The sequence below is a fragment of the Sciurus carolinensis genome, chromosome 14 (genome assembly GCF_902686445.1).
Source record: "Sciurus carolinensis chromosome 14, mSciCar1.2, whole genome shotgun sequence".
NCBI lineage: Eukaryota > Metazoa > Chordata > Mammalia > Rodentia > Sciuridae > Sciurus > Sciurus carolinensis.
Genome location: NC_062226.1, coordinates 11,457,462 through 11,474,007, shown reverse-complemented (window position 1 = coordinate 11,474,007; position 16,546 = coordinate 11,457,462). Strand labels below are relative to the sequence as shown.

Here is a 16,546-nt window from a genome sequence, read left to right as displayed (position 1 = left end):
ATATATTCATATTCCAAGGCAAGCGAGTGGTACCAGTCGTGGTATTTTTTCTTTTTTCCTTAGTGTTCCTGGAGCTTGCTAGGCAAGCGCTCTACTCTAAGCTACGTTCCCAGCCCTCATGCTTCCTCCCCAGACAACTTCTGTTAATCTCACTGTCTAAAGTTGTCTGATGTGGTAAACCAGACTTATAAAGGAGACTTGAAAGCTACTCAATTTTTCAGTCAAACACTAGCAGAGATAAGCAAATAATAAGAAAATAAATGAACTGTGTAAGTCCTACCAGTGATTCTAAATTGGAAACTCAGGTAGGGATCAGCATTGTTGTTGAGTACTGTATTTGACGTTACCATCTAAGGCTTTGGATAGGTAGCTATTTTTTTTTTAATTGTTTGTTCTCTTTAGTTATACATGACAGCAGAATGCATTTTGATTCCTTGTACACAAATGGAGTACAAATTTTCATTTCTCTGGTTGTACACGGTGTAGAGTCACACCATTCGTATAATCATACATGTATGTAGGATGTTGTTTGTCTCATTTTACTGTTTTCTTCCCCCATCCCCTCCCTTCCCCTCATTAGATTGCTATTTTTAAACAACTTTTAAAAATCAAGTTTTAACTGGGCTCTATGGCACTGCCCTGTTAATCCAAGCAATTCCATAGACCAAGGCAGGAGAATTACAAGTTTGAGTCCAACCTCAGCAATTTAGTAAGCCTCTGTTCAAAAAATACAAAGAACTGGGTGTGTAGCTCAGAGGTAAAGCAGCCCTGGGTTCAATCCCCACTGCCAAAAATTAAAAATAAATAAAATTTGTATGTATATGTTACATTTTTCTAGTCTATGGAAGAGTTAAGGAAACATAAGAGTACTTATATTTGTAAAATTTATCAAATAGGGAAACATTAAAGATACACATGTAAAAACACATCACTACCTATATGCATGTTTTCTTTTACAGTAGGCATATTCTATATTTGGTGAATATATTACAATGCAGGAAGCCTATCCCACAGAGCACTTGGGTTTGCTTTTCTCATACAACAAAAAGCAAAACAACACTTTGTAGCATGTGAAATATATCTTTTTTCATGTTTTACTTCTAGTTGTAGTTACTAATTGCTTAAAGAGGGAGTCCAGTATCTTCTCTCCTTTTGTATTCAGGAAGTTGTAATTCTTAAATTGTTTCTCCTTACCCTTGGAAACAGTTTAGGTTCAATTAAGCTATCTTTTGTTTACTCTGAGTGATACAATATTTCTCCATCTTTAGAAAAATCAGAGGTTAATCCAGGCATGATGGCACACACCTGTAATCCCAGCACCTCAGGAGGCTGAGGCAGGAGTATTGAGAGTTCAGAGCCAGCCTCAGCAACAGGGAGGCACTAAGCAGCTCAGTGAGACCCTGTCTGTAAATAAAATACAAAATAGGGCTAGGGATGTAGCTTAGTGGTTGGGTGCTCCTGAGTTCAATCCCTGGTACAAAAAAAAAAAAAAAATCAGGTGTTAATTGAAACTGAGTTCTAGTTTGCTTTTTAGGTACTTTTAAAAGTATTTAAAACAGAACTGGAAGAAATTCAGTTTTTTGAAGTGTAGACTCGGGTTTAAAATTATTGAACCCACTTGTAGTTCCATTAGCAATAACGTGCAACATAAAATGAAGTTCACAGAAAAAGAAGTTCTCATTGAAGCCAAAGACCTTTATTTCCATGGCAAAATTAGTTTGAAATGTTAGCATTTTCTTGGGAAAATATCAGCAAAGTAGTCTAAAAACTGTTTCTCTATTAGGATTTATAGGCCTAGAAAATTGAAGTTTATAGAATTACAAAAGCCCAAAGCAATAAAAGTTATTTGAACTGGATTCCTTGGTAGCCCAGATGTACCCAAATGTGAATTTTGCTTTTTAACTTTAGTTTTGCTGAATAGACTTTTTTCTCTTTAACAATCCCACAGCCAACCCATTTTAACTTTTCAAGATTTCATCTTTAAGGCGGCTTAGGCCCCTTCCTTCTTTCCTCATGATGACTACTTCTAAATTCTTTTGTTAATTTTTCCAGTACTTCTTGAATAAGCAATTAGTGACCATACTGGATTTTGTCACGTGGTTTTTCTTAGCATTGGGCAGTCATCACTTGATTTTGCACTTTTTTACTTCCAGTTAAGCAACTAAATAAACCATCATGACTCCAGAAAAATATTTGATGTTGTTGAAAACAGTGCTTTTATTCCTTAGTACTTTTATATACTCATCTCCTCAGCTTTATTCATGTGTCTCAGAACTTTAAGAACTTTGTTCATGTCAAAGAAATATAGGAGACTAACTTATAGCAGGAGTCATAAAGTTCATGTGGAAATTGGTTACCTACAGGAATATTTCTGTTGATGACTTGGAAGAAAGCATATTTTTTTTTCTTTTTTAGGGTAAAAGAGGAGGACCTCTTAAAAATGTCACTTCTCATTGGACAAATAAAATTAGAAATATTTTAATTGCTGTTTGTTTAAAACACTGTAGAAAATATTACCAGCATTGGCAGGCTAATGTATATATTTCTGGACAGTGGGCTCAATCACTATACTTGTGCATGAAAAAAATGTGAATTAAGAGAGCAGCTGGAGTCCTTATTTGCAGATCTTGATTAATTCTATTTTTTAAAAGCATTCACAAGATATCTTTTCATCAAAAGAAATGCTGATAATTTTCTTTGGAATGTGAAACCATTTTAATTTGTATTGACCACTCTTTCTCACTTTGCTGATTGCATATATTTTTGACCCTTAGATTGTAGGGAATGGAAGTGAGCAACAGCTGCAGAAAGAGCTAGCAGATGTGCTGATGGATCCTCCCATGGATGACCAACCAGGGGACAAGGAGCTTGTGGAAAGGTCACAACTAGATGGTGAAGGAGATGGACCTCTTTCTAATCAGCTCTCAGCTTCATCCACCATTAACCCCGTGCCATTAGTAGGGCTCCAGAAACCAGAGATGAGCCTGCCAGTGAAACCTGGACAAGGAGGTTAGGATTGCTGCATTGCTTGCGTAACTGAAGGTTATTGTTTTTAATATTTGAGTATCTGACCTGTGTAAGAACTTGTCTAAGTTCTCCAGAAGCTCCAGATTCTAGATCTAGGGAGATGTCATTCACACAAATGTATATATATTTCTCATTTCCCTTTAAATATATTTAAGTTGTACTAAAGAAAGAAAAATAGTAATTAAATAACACTGAGGAAGTCTTTTTTTTTTTTTTTTTTTTTCAGAAAAATCTTAAAGATTTTTCCAGAAAAGGAATTTGAATACTGTATTGAAGGGATGATGCTTGGTGAATAGATGTGTGCTCCATGCCTGTGTAACTCTCTGTGAGTAGTTACCAGGTTGGAAGAGCAAGACTAGTGCAAGAGATAGGCATAGCAAGGAAGAAGGAAAGAACAATTAAGTCTTATTTGGAAAAGTGAGATGTTAAAGCGAAATGCTACTTGGAAAGAGAAGAAGGCAAGGGGATTAAGAGAACATAATAAAGTGGGTAAGCTGATGAAAGAAAGATTTAGAATAATGTAGATAAGGAAGACAGCAGAGGTGTGATTTTTCCAGAGTGGTAAAGTACTAATGTATATGTGACTTAAATGTAAGTTATAAAATCAAAATTCAGAATAGCGACTCATAGGAATCTGGATTGACTCTTACCAACACTACATAAAAGTCTTGGTGTTATCACGAATTCTAGTGTGAGCTTTCGGTTTTCTGTGGGCTTTTCTTTAGGGGTATGGCATTTTATCTCATTAGTACTTAATTTAGAACCTAAATGTTATTTGCACATCTTTATTTGCTATTCATATCAACAAAATATCAAAATGAAAATAATCATCTCTTTATTCTTTTTTTACTTCAGATTCTGAAGTGTCAAGTCCTTTTACACCAGTGGCTGATGAGGACAGTGTAGTTTTCAGTAAACTAACTTATTTAGGCTGTGCCTCAGTAAATGCTCCCAGGAGTGAAGTAGAAGCCTTGAGGATGATGTCCATCTTAAGAAGCCAGTGTCAGATTTCACTAGATGTAACCCTCTCAGTGCCTAATGTATCTGAAGGAACTGTGAGGTGAGACCAGACCTTTGAACTCTGTAGTATTCATATCAGATCTCTGATGTTTTATTTTACAAACAAGCAATAGTGAATAAAATATACTATTTTATTCATGAAATGTTTAATTTATTTGACCCTAACATTATAGTTTCCAAAGATTGTTACCTTCATAAAAAATGGGCACTCATTTGTATCAGTTTGTGTATTTTCTACACACCAATTCTGTATAGCACATTAGTGATTTAAATGCTTTTAAGAATATGTTGACCATGAGAGTCTTCTTAACAAATTAATTTGTTTTCCTTGTCCCCCCAGGAATTTCATACTGATTTTGGAAATTACAAAAAATCTATTGGTAAATATTAGCTATTCCAGTACAGCCTGTTCTTTTTTTTCCTCTGCAGTACTGGACTTGAACCTGGGTGCTCTACCACTGCACCACATCCCCAGCCCTTTTTATTTTTTTTATTTTGGACAGGATCGTGCTAACTTGCCCAGGCTGGCCTCAAACTGGTGATCCTCCCGCTTCAGCTCTTTAATTTTTGGGGCTACCACACTAGGCAGTTTTGGTCTTTCAAAGAGAAAAAGCACTAATAATAATGATAACTAATAATTTATTTTGGGCACATAAATGCTTTATGATTAATTTCCTTAGTATAAATTTCTTAAATACAGACTTACTGGGCCATTTTTATTGCTTTTGATATATTACCAAATAACTATCTAGAAATATTGGTCCAGTTTATTCCTCTTTCAGCAGTGAATTTGTTTCTCAGTACTTCAGAAGCATTTTGGGGTTTCATAGTAACAGAATAGTAGCTTCATCTGGATAATAGTCAATCTGCATAATTTTTCTCTGAGTAAACAAGAGTTTCACAAAGATTCACAAATTCTAATTTTGTATTTGTTAAGCTACTTATAAAATACTTTGTTTTGCAAATGCCAATTGAAGTTTTATACTTTAATATATTTTAACATTTTAATTCTATAAAAGCAATGAGAAAATTAATCTTATCTTGTCTCACATTTTCAAAGCTTTCATGAAAGTGCCTTCAAACCTGGGTTCAATCCCCTTTCTAATTATTTCCATTGTGAACCAGGCCCTTTAGGGCCCTGCAGTGTTGAAATTGCAGTTTCCACATACACCTCACCCCACCCCCGTGCCTTTCACAGTTGTGTCCTTAGTACCCTGAACATAATCTGGAATGTTTTAGGTATCACATAAATATTTGTTGAATTGGGTGAATGGCATCCTTTTTATTTTATTCATGATTTTTTTGAGGAGTTAGCATTTTATATAATTTTTCCCCTTATTTTCCATGAATCAAAACATGCTTCACTCTTGAAAAAGATCTTAGATTTTGTATTTCCTTAAGTAATAATGCATACTAGATAATTCTTTTATAAATTATAATCAGAACACAACTCTATTGATATATTTTGGTAGTCTACTTTACCCATTGACCTTGTTTCTGTTTAGTTGCAGAGTGTAAAAGAAACATGTGCTCATTGATATTATTTAAACCTTCCTACTTGGTTTCCCAAGACATGAAACTACATAGTTTTTAGTGACATGGAATTATGTGATCAATCACTTTAATAGTCTATATACAACTTATTTCCTAAAATTTAATAGGATTAGCATACAGAAGTCCTGTATGATCATCTGGTTAGAAAGATGTCTGATCCTAATATGAATATATTGCAAATTGTTCATAATTCCTCTAACCTCTTTATATCTTTTTTTCTGAACAGACTCTTAGATCCTCAGACAAACACTGAAATAGCAAACTACCCTATCTACAAAATCCTCTTCTGTGTCAGAGGGCATGATGGAACTCCTGAGAGTGACTGTTTTGCTTTCACCGAAAGTCATTACAATGCAGAGCTCTTCAGAATACATGTCTTTCGATGTGAAATACAAGAAGCTGTAAGTCTTTAGGAGAAAACTGTGAATATGAAACTTCACCTTTTGTCTCTGTCACTGATAGTGACAAAGGGAATTGGTTAGCTGCTATTTGATTGGGTTAGATTGGCATCCTTGTGCCATTGGTGACATATTTGTAAACCATTTTTTTAGACCTAAACTTGTTAGGACTACTGAGGGTGTAACTCAGTGGTAGAGCACTTGCATAGCATGTGCAAGGCCCTGGATTCCATTCCTAGTACCACCAAAAACCAAAACGAAAAAAAAAATTGTTACAACTGTTTTTTATGATAGTATATGTGTTTAGATAGCTTCTAACAGAAAGCTCTATTTTTCACTTGGCTTTCTAATGTTTAGAACTTTTTTTTTTTTTTAAGGGAAAAAATACTTTCTGGTGATGTTTGGTACTTGCTTTTGAGGGCTAACAAATTAGATAATTTTTCAAAAGCATCTCATTAGTAGGGGAAAGATGATTATCCCTTCAAAAGTAGATCACCTTCTAGCCTTCATAAAAACATTTTGTATCTCATGGTAACAGCACATTTCCTAACATGTCTGATTGCAGGTAAGCCGGATACTTTACAGTTTTGCCACTGCCTTCCGCCGTTCTGCCAAGCAAACCCCACTTTCAGCCACTGCTGCACCGCAGACTCCTGACAGTGATATCTTTACCTTCTCTGTGTCTTTAGAAATAAAAGAAGATGATGGCAAAGGTTATTTTAGGTAGGGCATATTATTTTATTCATTTTATTGAGTTTATATTAGCATGCTGTATCATCTGTTATTCAAGGGAAAATCCAGGGCAGATCACCTATACCTTTCATACCATAAAATTATTCCTTTTATAGAGAGGGTTTTTTTCTTTTTAAATGGTAAAGGAAAAGAAAAATTTACAGAGGCAAAATTTGAAAAATTTTCTGGCAATAAAAATACCGTGTGGAGAACATGTTACCACTTTATTTTAAACTGAAAGTAGCTCCCTGACTATTCTTAAAAATTATCACTAGGCTGGGGATATAGCTCAGTTGGTAGAGTGCTTGCTTTGCAAGCACAAGGCCCTGGGTTCAATCCCCAGCACTGCAAAAAGAAAAAAAAAAAAAAAAAGTGTGTGTGTGTACACACACACACACACACACACATACATAAAATCACTAACCTGGACTCAATGGCGCACACCTGTAATCCCCGCAACTCAGGAGACTGAGGGAAGAGGATCATAAGTTCAAAACCACCCTCAGTAGCTTAGCAAGGCCCTAAGCAACTTAGCAAGACCCTGTCTCAAAATAAAGAAATTAAAAGGGCTCAGTTGTTAAGTGCCCTTGGGTTCAATCCCTGGTAGCCAGGAAAAAAAAAAAAAAAAAAAATAGACTAAAGCTGAGTCAGCCGGATTGGTAGCTGTATTTGTTTTGCTGTTTTTGTTTGGTTAATTTGTTTGGTTTACTTGTTTTTATATGAAGATCTTAAGACTTTTGAAAATCATGTTTTACCATTGAAGTTTATCTGAACACAGTAGAAGGAGGGCTTTGTCTGAAGTGTGACCTACCATTTAGAGAGTTGGAAATAATTGGTTTAGGTTTTTAAGTAAAATAATTTTTTGTTAGGAAAAACCCTGGAGTAAAAATCAAAACTTAGGTTTAGTTAAATTGTTGCTACTGTTAACAGTGTGACTTTTTCCAAGTTCCTTCACATCTTGTGGCAGTAGTTTCCTTACCTAACAAACAAGAAGGCTGGACTCTGAAATCTTCTAGTTTTAAAATTTTGTGGTTGCAAAATGATTTTGTACCTTTATATATCACATATTACAAAATGAGTGTTTCTTAAGATCATAATCAAGACCATAGTTAGACACAAGTCCTTCTTCCTCCATGACTCCCTTATAAAATGTATACAATGAAATGATGTAAAAATATAAATAATTTTTATTAATTGCTTTTAAATTAAAAAGCACAGTGACTGAGTTGTGGGAAAAATGTTTACTTTTGGTCTCTCTTCAGACTTTGATATTGTCATGCCACCTGGTGGCCAATTTAAGATATACTGGAGCATCAACTTTTTGATTTGAGAACAGAAGTGTCAGGCATTGTGTCTGTGCTTTCTCATTAGCTACGTTTCCAGTCTGAAAGCAATACTATGAAGTAATAATTAGTACAGTGTGCATTCATGCCCTGGGAAAATAAAATTGCAGTTTAAACTGTTTTAAATATTTTTTTCCTTTTTAGTGAAGTTTCTTTAAACTTTATTTTTTGAAAATATTTATGTAGTTCCTCTGTGTAAAATTCCATAAACATCCCTGTTTTTTTCCCTTTCATACAAAGGAGATGTTCTTACCAAAAATTGCTAAATGGTCTGATATGTTTTTAGGTTTGTTAGGGCTTTGCGTTTTTTTGGTGTATGAATTTACTAGAAGTTTATGGCAAATGCTAGTGTTAACCCAATCTAGTGATGAAATCGTTGGAAAAATGCTTTGCTTTGTCATATTTGGATTTGTCTAATACATTACGTTTATACAGTAATTAATATAGTGGGAATTTATTTACAGAAACAATCATTGAGGTAGGTACCCAAAAAAATTATCCACATGAATATTCTCCTTAACACTGTATGTAATAATAAAACTAAAAAATGGAAATTAAATATTGACTAGACTGGAATGATTAAAATATGATGGTATATCCATATGACTTACCATATATTCCAGAGATATATGTGTATGAATTAACTACAACACAGATAATTTGATTTTGCTATAACATATAGACAATGTGCATTGGGAAGAATCAATACTTTATTCCCTCCTCATTTCTGAAAAAATAATTCTACATTATTACAATTAGAAATTATCTTCTTAATTTAGTCTTCCATTTAGAAGATGGAGCATTTTTATTTATACCATTCAAAGCACTTCCTCTGTGTGTGTGAGTGAGTATTTAATCCACCAAGCAACCTCATAAGACATATTGAGTAGTTAGTATTATGCTTTTCTTATAGGTAAAGAAAACCATGGAAATTAAGCCTTGACCTTGATTTCATAGTTTATACCACAAGAATTAAATGTTGGATTCGTTCAGTGACACAATTATATAATCAAGACCCCTGACATTCAGGTTCACTGATTGTACCTTCCACTGTGCTTTCTGTTGATGCAGTCCTTTTAAAGTCAGGAAACAACTTTATATATACTAGTTTAAATTGCTAAAAGATGAAATTTTATTTACTTATACTTCAGTACCCACAGAACTTAGAGACAGTATACCTACTGATAGTTGAAGTTGAGACCCGTCCATCTCATTATAGGTGAGAATTTTGTCTGCCGTAAATATTTAGCAATTTGCTATGCAAAATTTTTCTTTGAACATGTTTGTCCTTTCTACACTGCATTGTTAAGATTCTTTGCTTTTGGAGCTGGGGAGGTAGCTCAGTCGATAGAGTGCTTGCCTTGTAAGCACAAGGCCCTGGGTTCGATCCTCAGCACCCAAAAAAAAAAAAAAAAAGATTCTTTGCTTTTTGTAATTTGTTATAAAATGTTCTTGATTTGGTTAATATACAAATGCAGATGGGTTTCAAACTAATTATTCTGCAGAACCACTTTTACTTTTTGTAGGTACATAGAGCTTTAATATAACCATATAATTCATCTACTAATTGTTTCGTTGCCATTGTGTTAAAATTCTACAGAAATAAGATACAGTTTAGACTTACTTCATACTTACTTTTGATTGCCACATGCAGATTTTGTCTTTGAGAACAAAGGAACTAGAGATAATGATGTGTGGGAGACTAAGAATTATTTTGATAAACTGTCATTTTTTTGTTTTTGTTTTTGTTTTTATTTTTTGTGGTGCTGGGGATCAAACCCAGGGCCTTGTGCATGCAAGGCAAGCACTCTACTGACTGAGCTATCTCCCCAGACCTGATAAACTGTCATTTTAAGAATATTTTTAATTTTTATTAAGCTGATGCTTATTAACTTTCATCAGTATTTTAATAATTAGTTACACAGGTTTATATTAAGGTTATCACTGTTTAAGGGATGTGTTAGCAGCTTATTGGCTGTATTTTCCTCATGCCTCTTATTTTTTAAAGATAATTTGTTTTGAGGTTCAAAGGGTCTGTGGTTGTCTTTTTCTTCATTATATATTTAAGCAAATGAAGCAATAATTATTTGTAAAAACAATTATGAAATATGCCAGTTGCTATACTAGGTACTTTGCAACTATTTAATTTTCACTGCAACAAAAGAGAAAAAAGTAAATCTGCATTTTAGGAGACACAGGAGTTTTTTTTGTTGGTGGTGGTGTTTGAAAACTAGTCATAGAAAAAGAATCAGAGTTTTGAGGTCTTTGTTTAAAAAAATTGTTATAGTATATAACAGGAAAATGATTGAAACATGTCTGTCTACAGTGCTGTTCCCAAAGACAAGGACAGACAATGCTTTAAACTACGCCAAGGAATTGATAAGAAGATTGTCATCTATGTACAACAAACAACTAATAAAGAACTTGCCATTGAAAGGTAAACAATTTTAGTAAGTTTAGTGTAAATATAAATTTTTTATTTTAAAGCCTAATGAGATAATCACTCTCTCTCTCTCTTTTTTTTTTAATATATTTGCAAAGTATTTGTCCACTGGGGAATTCTTTTGCTTATTGAAGTGAATACTTATTTACTTTGAAGTAGCTCCTGTAAATTATCAACTAATATGCTAATCTCAATCACATGGTAATAAAAGGCAAATAGAATTTGCTTACCTCAGTTAAAGAAGTGAAGATCGTTTGATCAACACTCATTTATTGCTAATTTTAAGAAGTGTCCTTTTTTCCCCATAAGAAGTTTTTTAAAAAGTGACCCATTTAAACATTTTAGTATATTTTATCTTTTTTTTCCAAATTTATGGCAGTTCATTTTTTACAGATGTTTTGGAGTTCTCCTCAGCCCGGGAAAAGATGTACGAAACAGTGATATGCATTTGTTAGATTTGGTGAGAATTTATTTTATTTTTTTAATATTGGAAGGTTAAAAACTATTTCCATAGGAAAGTTGTTTTACTGTATCTCATCAGAATCTAATGTTAGAAAATGTTTATGAAGATTTTCTGTGTAAGCTATAAAACAATACACAAAGACAAGAGGATTTCCTTATTCTTGACTTTGTTTTTAGAAGTCTGACCTTGATAAATATCTCAGCCTTGGCTTCTTGACACTGTACTAGTGATAATAATACTTGTTTATTGGGTAGGATTGATGTGAGAATGAAAGGAGAAAATTTATCAGAGAATTCTTTTGCAAACTACCATGTTTTACAAGTAGTTGGAACTATTAGGATTAAGCTTCTTAGATTGAAATCTTTATTTTCAAAACTGAAAAGTATATGGTGATTATATATTTGATAGAATAATTCAGCATTAGTTTTAGGTAGTGAATTTCCCTAATGTTTATTCAATTTAGTATGATTTACAAGCATTTACTTTAAATATAACTTTTTAGGAACAGTTGTGCAAATACATGGTATATCTTTAATCTTAATTATAATTGTTTACATGCACTTCTACTTTAAAAAAAAAAACTCGTATTTTTCAACTCCTGTTTTTTTTGATTTTTTTTTTTTTTTTTTTTTTTTCTTGTGGTGCTGGGGATTGAACCCAGGGCCTCGTGCATGTGAGGCAAGCATTCTACCAACTGAGCTACATCCCCAGCCCTTAAGTGTTTTTTTAAAGCAACAAAATGAGGGTTAGCTATTATTCACCCACTGGAGTATTAAGATTAATTTTCTTTTTTTTATTTTTAGGAGTCTATGGGTAAAAGTTCAGATGGAAAATCATATGTAATTACTGGTAGCTGGAATTCAAAATCCCCACATTTTCAAGCTGTAAATGAAGAAACTCCTAAAGGTGATGCAGATTGCTGACATGAACAGAAGTTTTAGTTTCAGGATGATATCCAGACCTTAGGACCACTTGCTTGACCAGTCTTCAGTATTTACCTAATTCTGGTGAAACAAATGAATAGTTCTTGTGTTTATTGTTGTATTTGACCTTTAAACAAAGTATCATTTTTGCGTATTCATTTTCCCTTCCCCCTTCTCTTTATTTCTGTTTACATGTTTAGACTTAAATTTTATTCATTTTTGTAGAGATAATCCATGCACCTATGGTTAAAAATTAAAGGCTATATAGAAAAAAGTGAGTCTATCATAGTCTTTAGCCCCACCTGATCCAATGAGAATCACTATTAGTTGTTTTTGTGTAACTTTTCAGATATTTTGTGCAGGAAGAACTTTTTTCAAGATACTTCATACCCTTCCTGAGTGACTTTAATGGTAGCATAATATTCTGTCCTGAAAATGTAATGTTACTTGCTTAATGAGTCTCTCCCGTTGAGCATTTATTTTTCCCTTCAGATTTTCATGTTATCAGTAGCAATATAGTGGATAAAGGATAAAACAGATAGTTCTAAAGTATGAGATACCATTATTAGCCAAATTTAAAAGTTGAGAATTTCTACTGTTAGAGTGGTATATAAAAGATACCATACATTAATAATTTTTGCAAAACAATCTGACAGTATGTTTCTTTAATTGACAGTTGTTGACCTTAAGATGTCTTGAAAGTTTGTGATAAAAGTAATTAGTTTTACTTTAATGGTATGACCAGGTGTGTTTCGATGTCTTTTGATTTGCTCATGATTTTTTTTACTTTCTCTAGATAAAGTGCTATTTATGACCACAGCTGTTGATTTGGTGATAACAGAAGTGCAGGAACCTGTTCGATTTCTCCTAGAGACAAAAGTTCGAGTTTGCTCACCTAATGAAAGATTATTCTGGCCCTTCAGCAAACGTAGTACTACTGAAAATTTTTTTTTGAAACTAAAGCAGGTACTGAATTTTTCTACAAATATAGAGGGGGGTAGAAAGGTGAATTCACTTTAGAGACTAACTTGTCATTAAACTATCAATTGAAATTTTAAATAGTTATGTGTATTTTAAGTATAGTAAGAGGAAAAAACGTCACTTGTAGATTTATCCACCTTCTTAAAATTTTTGTTGCTCTTCATTGTTTCCTCCAGATTTAGTTTTTCATTTCATTGGTCTCATTTACCCTCAGCATGAAGAACTTCTAAAATTTCTTTTAGTGTACATCTGCTGACGATGTATTCTGTTAGCACTCATTATCTTCAAGTGTCTTTATTTCACTACATTTCAGTAGAATATTTTCATTGGATCAAAGATTCTGAATTGATTGTTTTCCTCTTTCAGTTCTTTCAAATATTATCTCACAGTCTTCTGAATTCCATTGTTTTTGATTAGAGGTCAGCATTAATTTATATTATTATTCCTCTCTATATAATAAATCATTTTTCTCTGGCTTTGAAGATTCTTTATCTTTGGTTTTAAGACATTTAACTATTATATGCCTAGTCCTGATTTTTTTCTGCTTATCATTCTTGGGATTTGCTGGACTTTCAAATTTCTAAAATTTTTTAAAACGAGATTTGGGGAAAATTTGACCCATTGTTTACCTTTTGCCCTGCCCAGCTCTCTTTTCTTTCCTTACAGGATTTCAGTTCCAGATGTTTTAGATATTTTGAACTTAGGAGTATTATACCACTGAGCTACATTCCCAACCTTTTAAATTTTTATTTAAGTTGCCCAGTCTCTCCTCAAAATTGTAATCCTCCTACCTCAGCCTACCAAATTGCTGGATTGCATGCTTATGCCTTCACACCCAGCTGCCCTTTTTTTAGTTTTTTATTTTTTTTGGTACCAGGGATTGAACTCAGGGGCACTCAACCACTGAGCCATATCCCCAGCCCTATTTTGTATTTTTATTTAGAGACGGGTTATCACTGAGTTGCTTAGCACCTTGTTTTTCTGAAGCTGGCTTTGATCTCTGTATTCCTCCTGCCACAGCCTCCCTGCTGGGATGGATCATAGGTGTGCACCACTGCACCTGGCAACTGCCTCATTTTTAATTAAAAAAATGAAAAAAACAACTTTTTTCTTTCTTTTTTTTTTTGGATGGGGGTTATTGAGGATTGAACCTGGGGCCTCTTACATGCTGACCACACGGTGTACCATTGAATTACATCCCAGTCCACTTTTCATTTTCCTGCCTCATGGTTGTTTTCTCTTGAGATTTACCTTTTGTTTGTGTTTTGCTGTACTAGAGATTGAATCTGACATGTGCTGTCACTGAACTACATCCCCAGCCCTTTTTTGTTTATTTTGAGATGGGATCTCACTAAATTGCCTAGACTGACTTTGAATTTGGGCAGCGATCCTCCAAACTCCTTTGTAACTATGATTATCGGAGTGCACTGCTATGCCTGCCCATTTATTCTTTTATGAGCAAGTTTTCACTTACATCCCAGAGCATCATTGTTGTATGGCTGCTTCAGAAATCCTTGACTGTTAATTCTGAGGTATGATAAGTAACATTTTAAGTGATATATTGTAGAGACTCTGGATTTCATTATTTTCTTCTGAAAAGGATCTCATTTTCTTTTTTTAAAATCTGGCAGTTAACTTTGTCAAAAAAACTTCATACTTGAGTTTCCTGTGGTGGGCAGAGCTGAAGTATCCTTTCCATTCTCTTAGTTTTCCTTGGCTCCCAGTTGTCCCACCACTTACTGCCCTCCTTTTCCCCCCTCCTTTCCTCCCGCCTTGCCAGCCTTTTTTTGTGGAGCTGCAGATGGAATTCAGGACCTTGCATATATGGTAGGCAAGTGCTCTACCACAGTTCTATACCTCCAGCCTCTCTGCCCTATTTACTTTGTAGCAGAACTCTTAGGAATAAATCTAGATGCCCAGTGGAGTCTTCCTCTTCTTTGCCTGCCTCCAGCATTGGATATAGATGATCACTTCTTTCTTAAATAGACCTTCTTTGCTTAGCTTTCAGGATATCTCAAACTTAACATGACTAGAAAGGTACTCATTATTTCTCCCACCCTCAAATATTTACCTGCCTTTAGTGTTTCAGTTTTAGTAGTTGTTTAGGCCAAGAATTTTACTTTTATTTCTCAAACTCCATATCCAGTTTATCAGTAATCTTATTTATTTTCAAATTCAGAATAGGACTGCTTCTCACCTGGATTACATTACCCCACATCTGAATCATCATTTTTCACATAGGTTATTCTGATAGCCTCTTTACTCATCTCTGTATTTTTATCTGGCCCCTTATAATCTATTCTTAGCATTTTTCTGCCCAAAACCTTCAAACCCTATTTTATTCATTCAAAGCCAGTTTTTATGGTGGCTTACTTGACCCTACCTGTTCTGCTGCCTTTTAGGTCATAAACAAATTCCTCTTTTTTATTGTTCACTCTACGCTAGCCATACTCTTTTGAACTTTGTTATTAACTGTTATCTGCCTGGAATACTCTTCTGTGTTGCACTTGTTAATACCTGCTTCAGGCCTTTCATCTGTTCAGATCTGCTTCTCACAACTTGCCCTTACTACCCCCCTTAACATTGCAGTTTGCTCACTCTCCCACTGGTACTGCCAGTTCTCTGTACCCCTAAGTTATAGATGTATATATACACATTTTTGTACATTGGCATTCACCTTATCATGATATATATCATGTAATATGCTTACTTTTACATTATTAAGTTTTTTATTTTATTCTTTGCTAAGGCAATATTCTTAATCTGTTTTGTTCACTGATTTATCCCAAACATCTAGAACATAGTAGTTCCCAGTTATGTATTCAATTCAGTTTGTTTACATGTAACATTGATTTTTTTTTTGCCCTAGGAAATAAAAATTATTTATTTTAATTTATATTCATAATTTTTTGCAGAGAACTGTAATAGAGGAATACCAAGGGATATTTTTATAACTTTGGAAGGAAGAGTGAAGTGAAAATCTTAACTTAAATTGGAAACTAGAACAATGTAAAATTTCTGGTTATGAAAAACAGTCTTTTATTTTTTTAAATAGATGATGGTGGAACATTGATTTTCCATTATACAAAATTATCATGTTGTATATCTATTTACTTGAATATATATTTACTTGAGTATATTTAGGAAAAGGAAACAAGCAAAGCAGGAATAGAGATTTCTTCCCAGTGTTGTCTTAAGAAATGGAATGTAAACCCAAGTCTTAGTAGGAGCAGAGGATTATTAGAGTCATCATCTAGAACTTGGATGTGGAATCAGAGTCCATGGATCTTACCCCTGATTGGCGTTATGACTTTGAGCAAGTTCCTTCAACCCTCTGACTTTGTTTACTCAACTCTAAATTGAGAGCAATTATAGCATCTCCCTCATAATATTATTGTGACATGAAATAAACTGTATATCACACAAGAAGTTAGCAGTACATAATAAATTTTCCCTATATTTTAGTTATTATAATTGAGAGGTACTGTGGAACTCCGTGGGCCATAAGGAGAATAACCCTAAGTCATGAAATCACAACAGCCTTGATTATATAAATGTAGAATCTGCCCCAGAGGAAGAATGCGTGAGATGTTAAACTAGTTCATAAGCATTAATGCAAATTTAGGCAGTGAAAGGGAACTATCCTTAAATGTTTCTAGAGC

At 33.8% G+C, this 16,546-nt stretch overlaps 1 protein-coding gene across 1 annotated transcript in view; it reads left to right on the top strand.

The window, feature by feature from the left end:
- The window catches only part of Rabgap1 (RAB GTPase activating protein 1), a 151,048-nt gene that overhangs the window by 42,914 nt on the left and 91,588 nt on the right, over window positions 1–16,546 (top strand). The window contains 8 exon segments of the mRNA XM_047525843.1: window positions 2,775–3,009; window positions 3,883–4,087; window positions 5,828–6,002; window positions 6,565–6,722; window positions 10,401–10,511; window positions 10,911–10,977; window positions 11,784–11,886; window positions 12,700–12,869. Of these exon segments, the coding sequence (XP_047381799.1) occupies window positions 2,775–3,009; window positions 3,883–4,087; window positions 5,828–6,002; window positions 6,565–6,722; window positions 10,401–10,511; window positions 10,911–10,977; window positions 11,784–11,886; window positions 12,700–12,869 (1,224 nt within the window).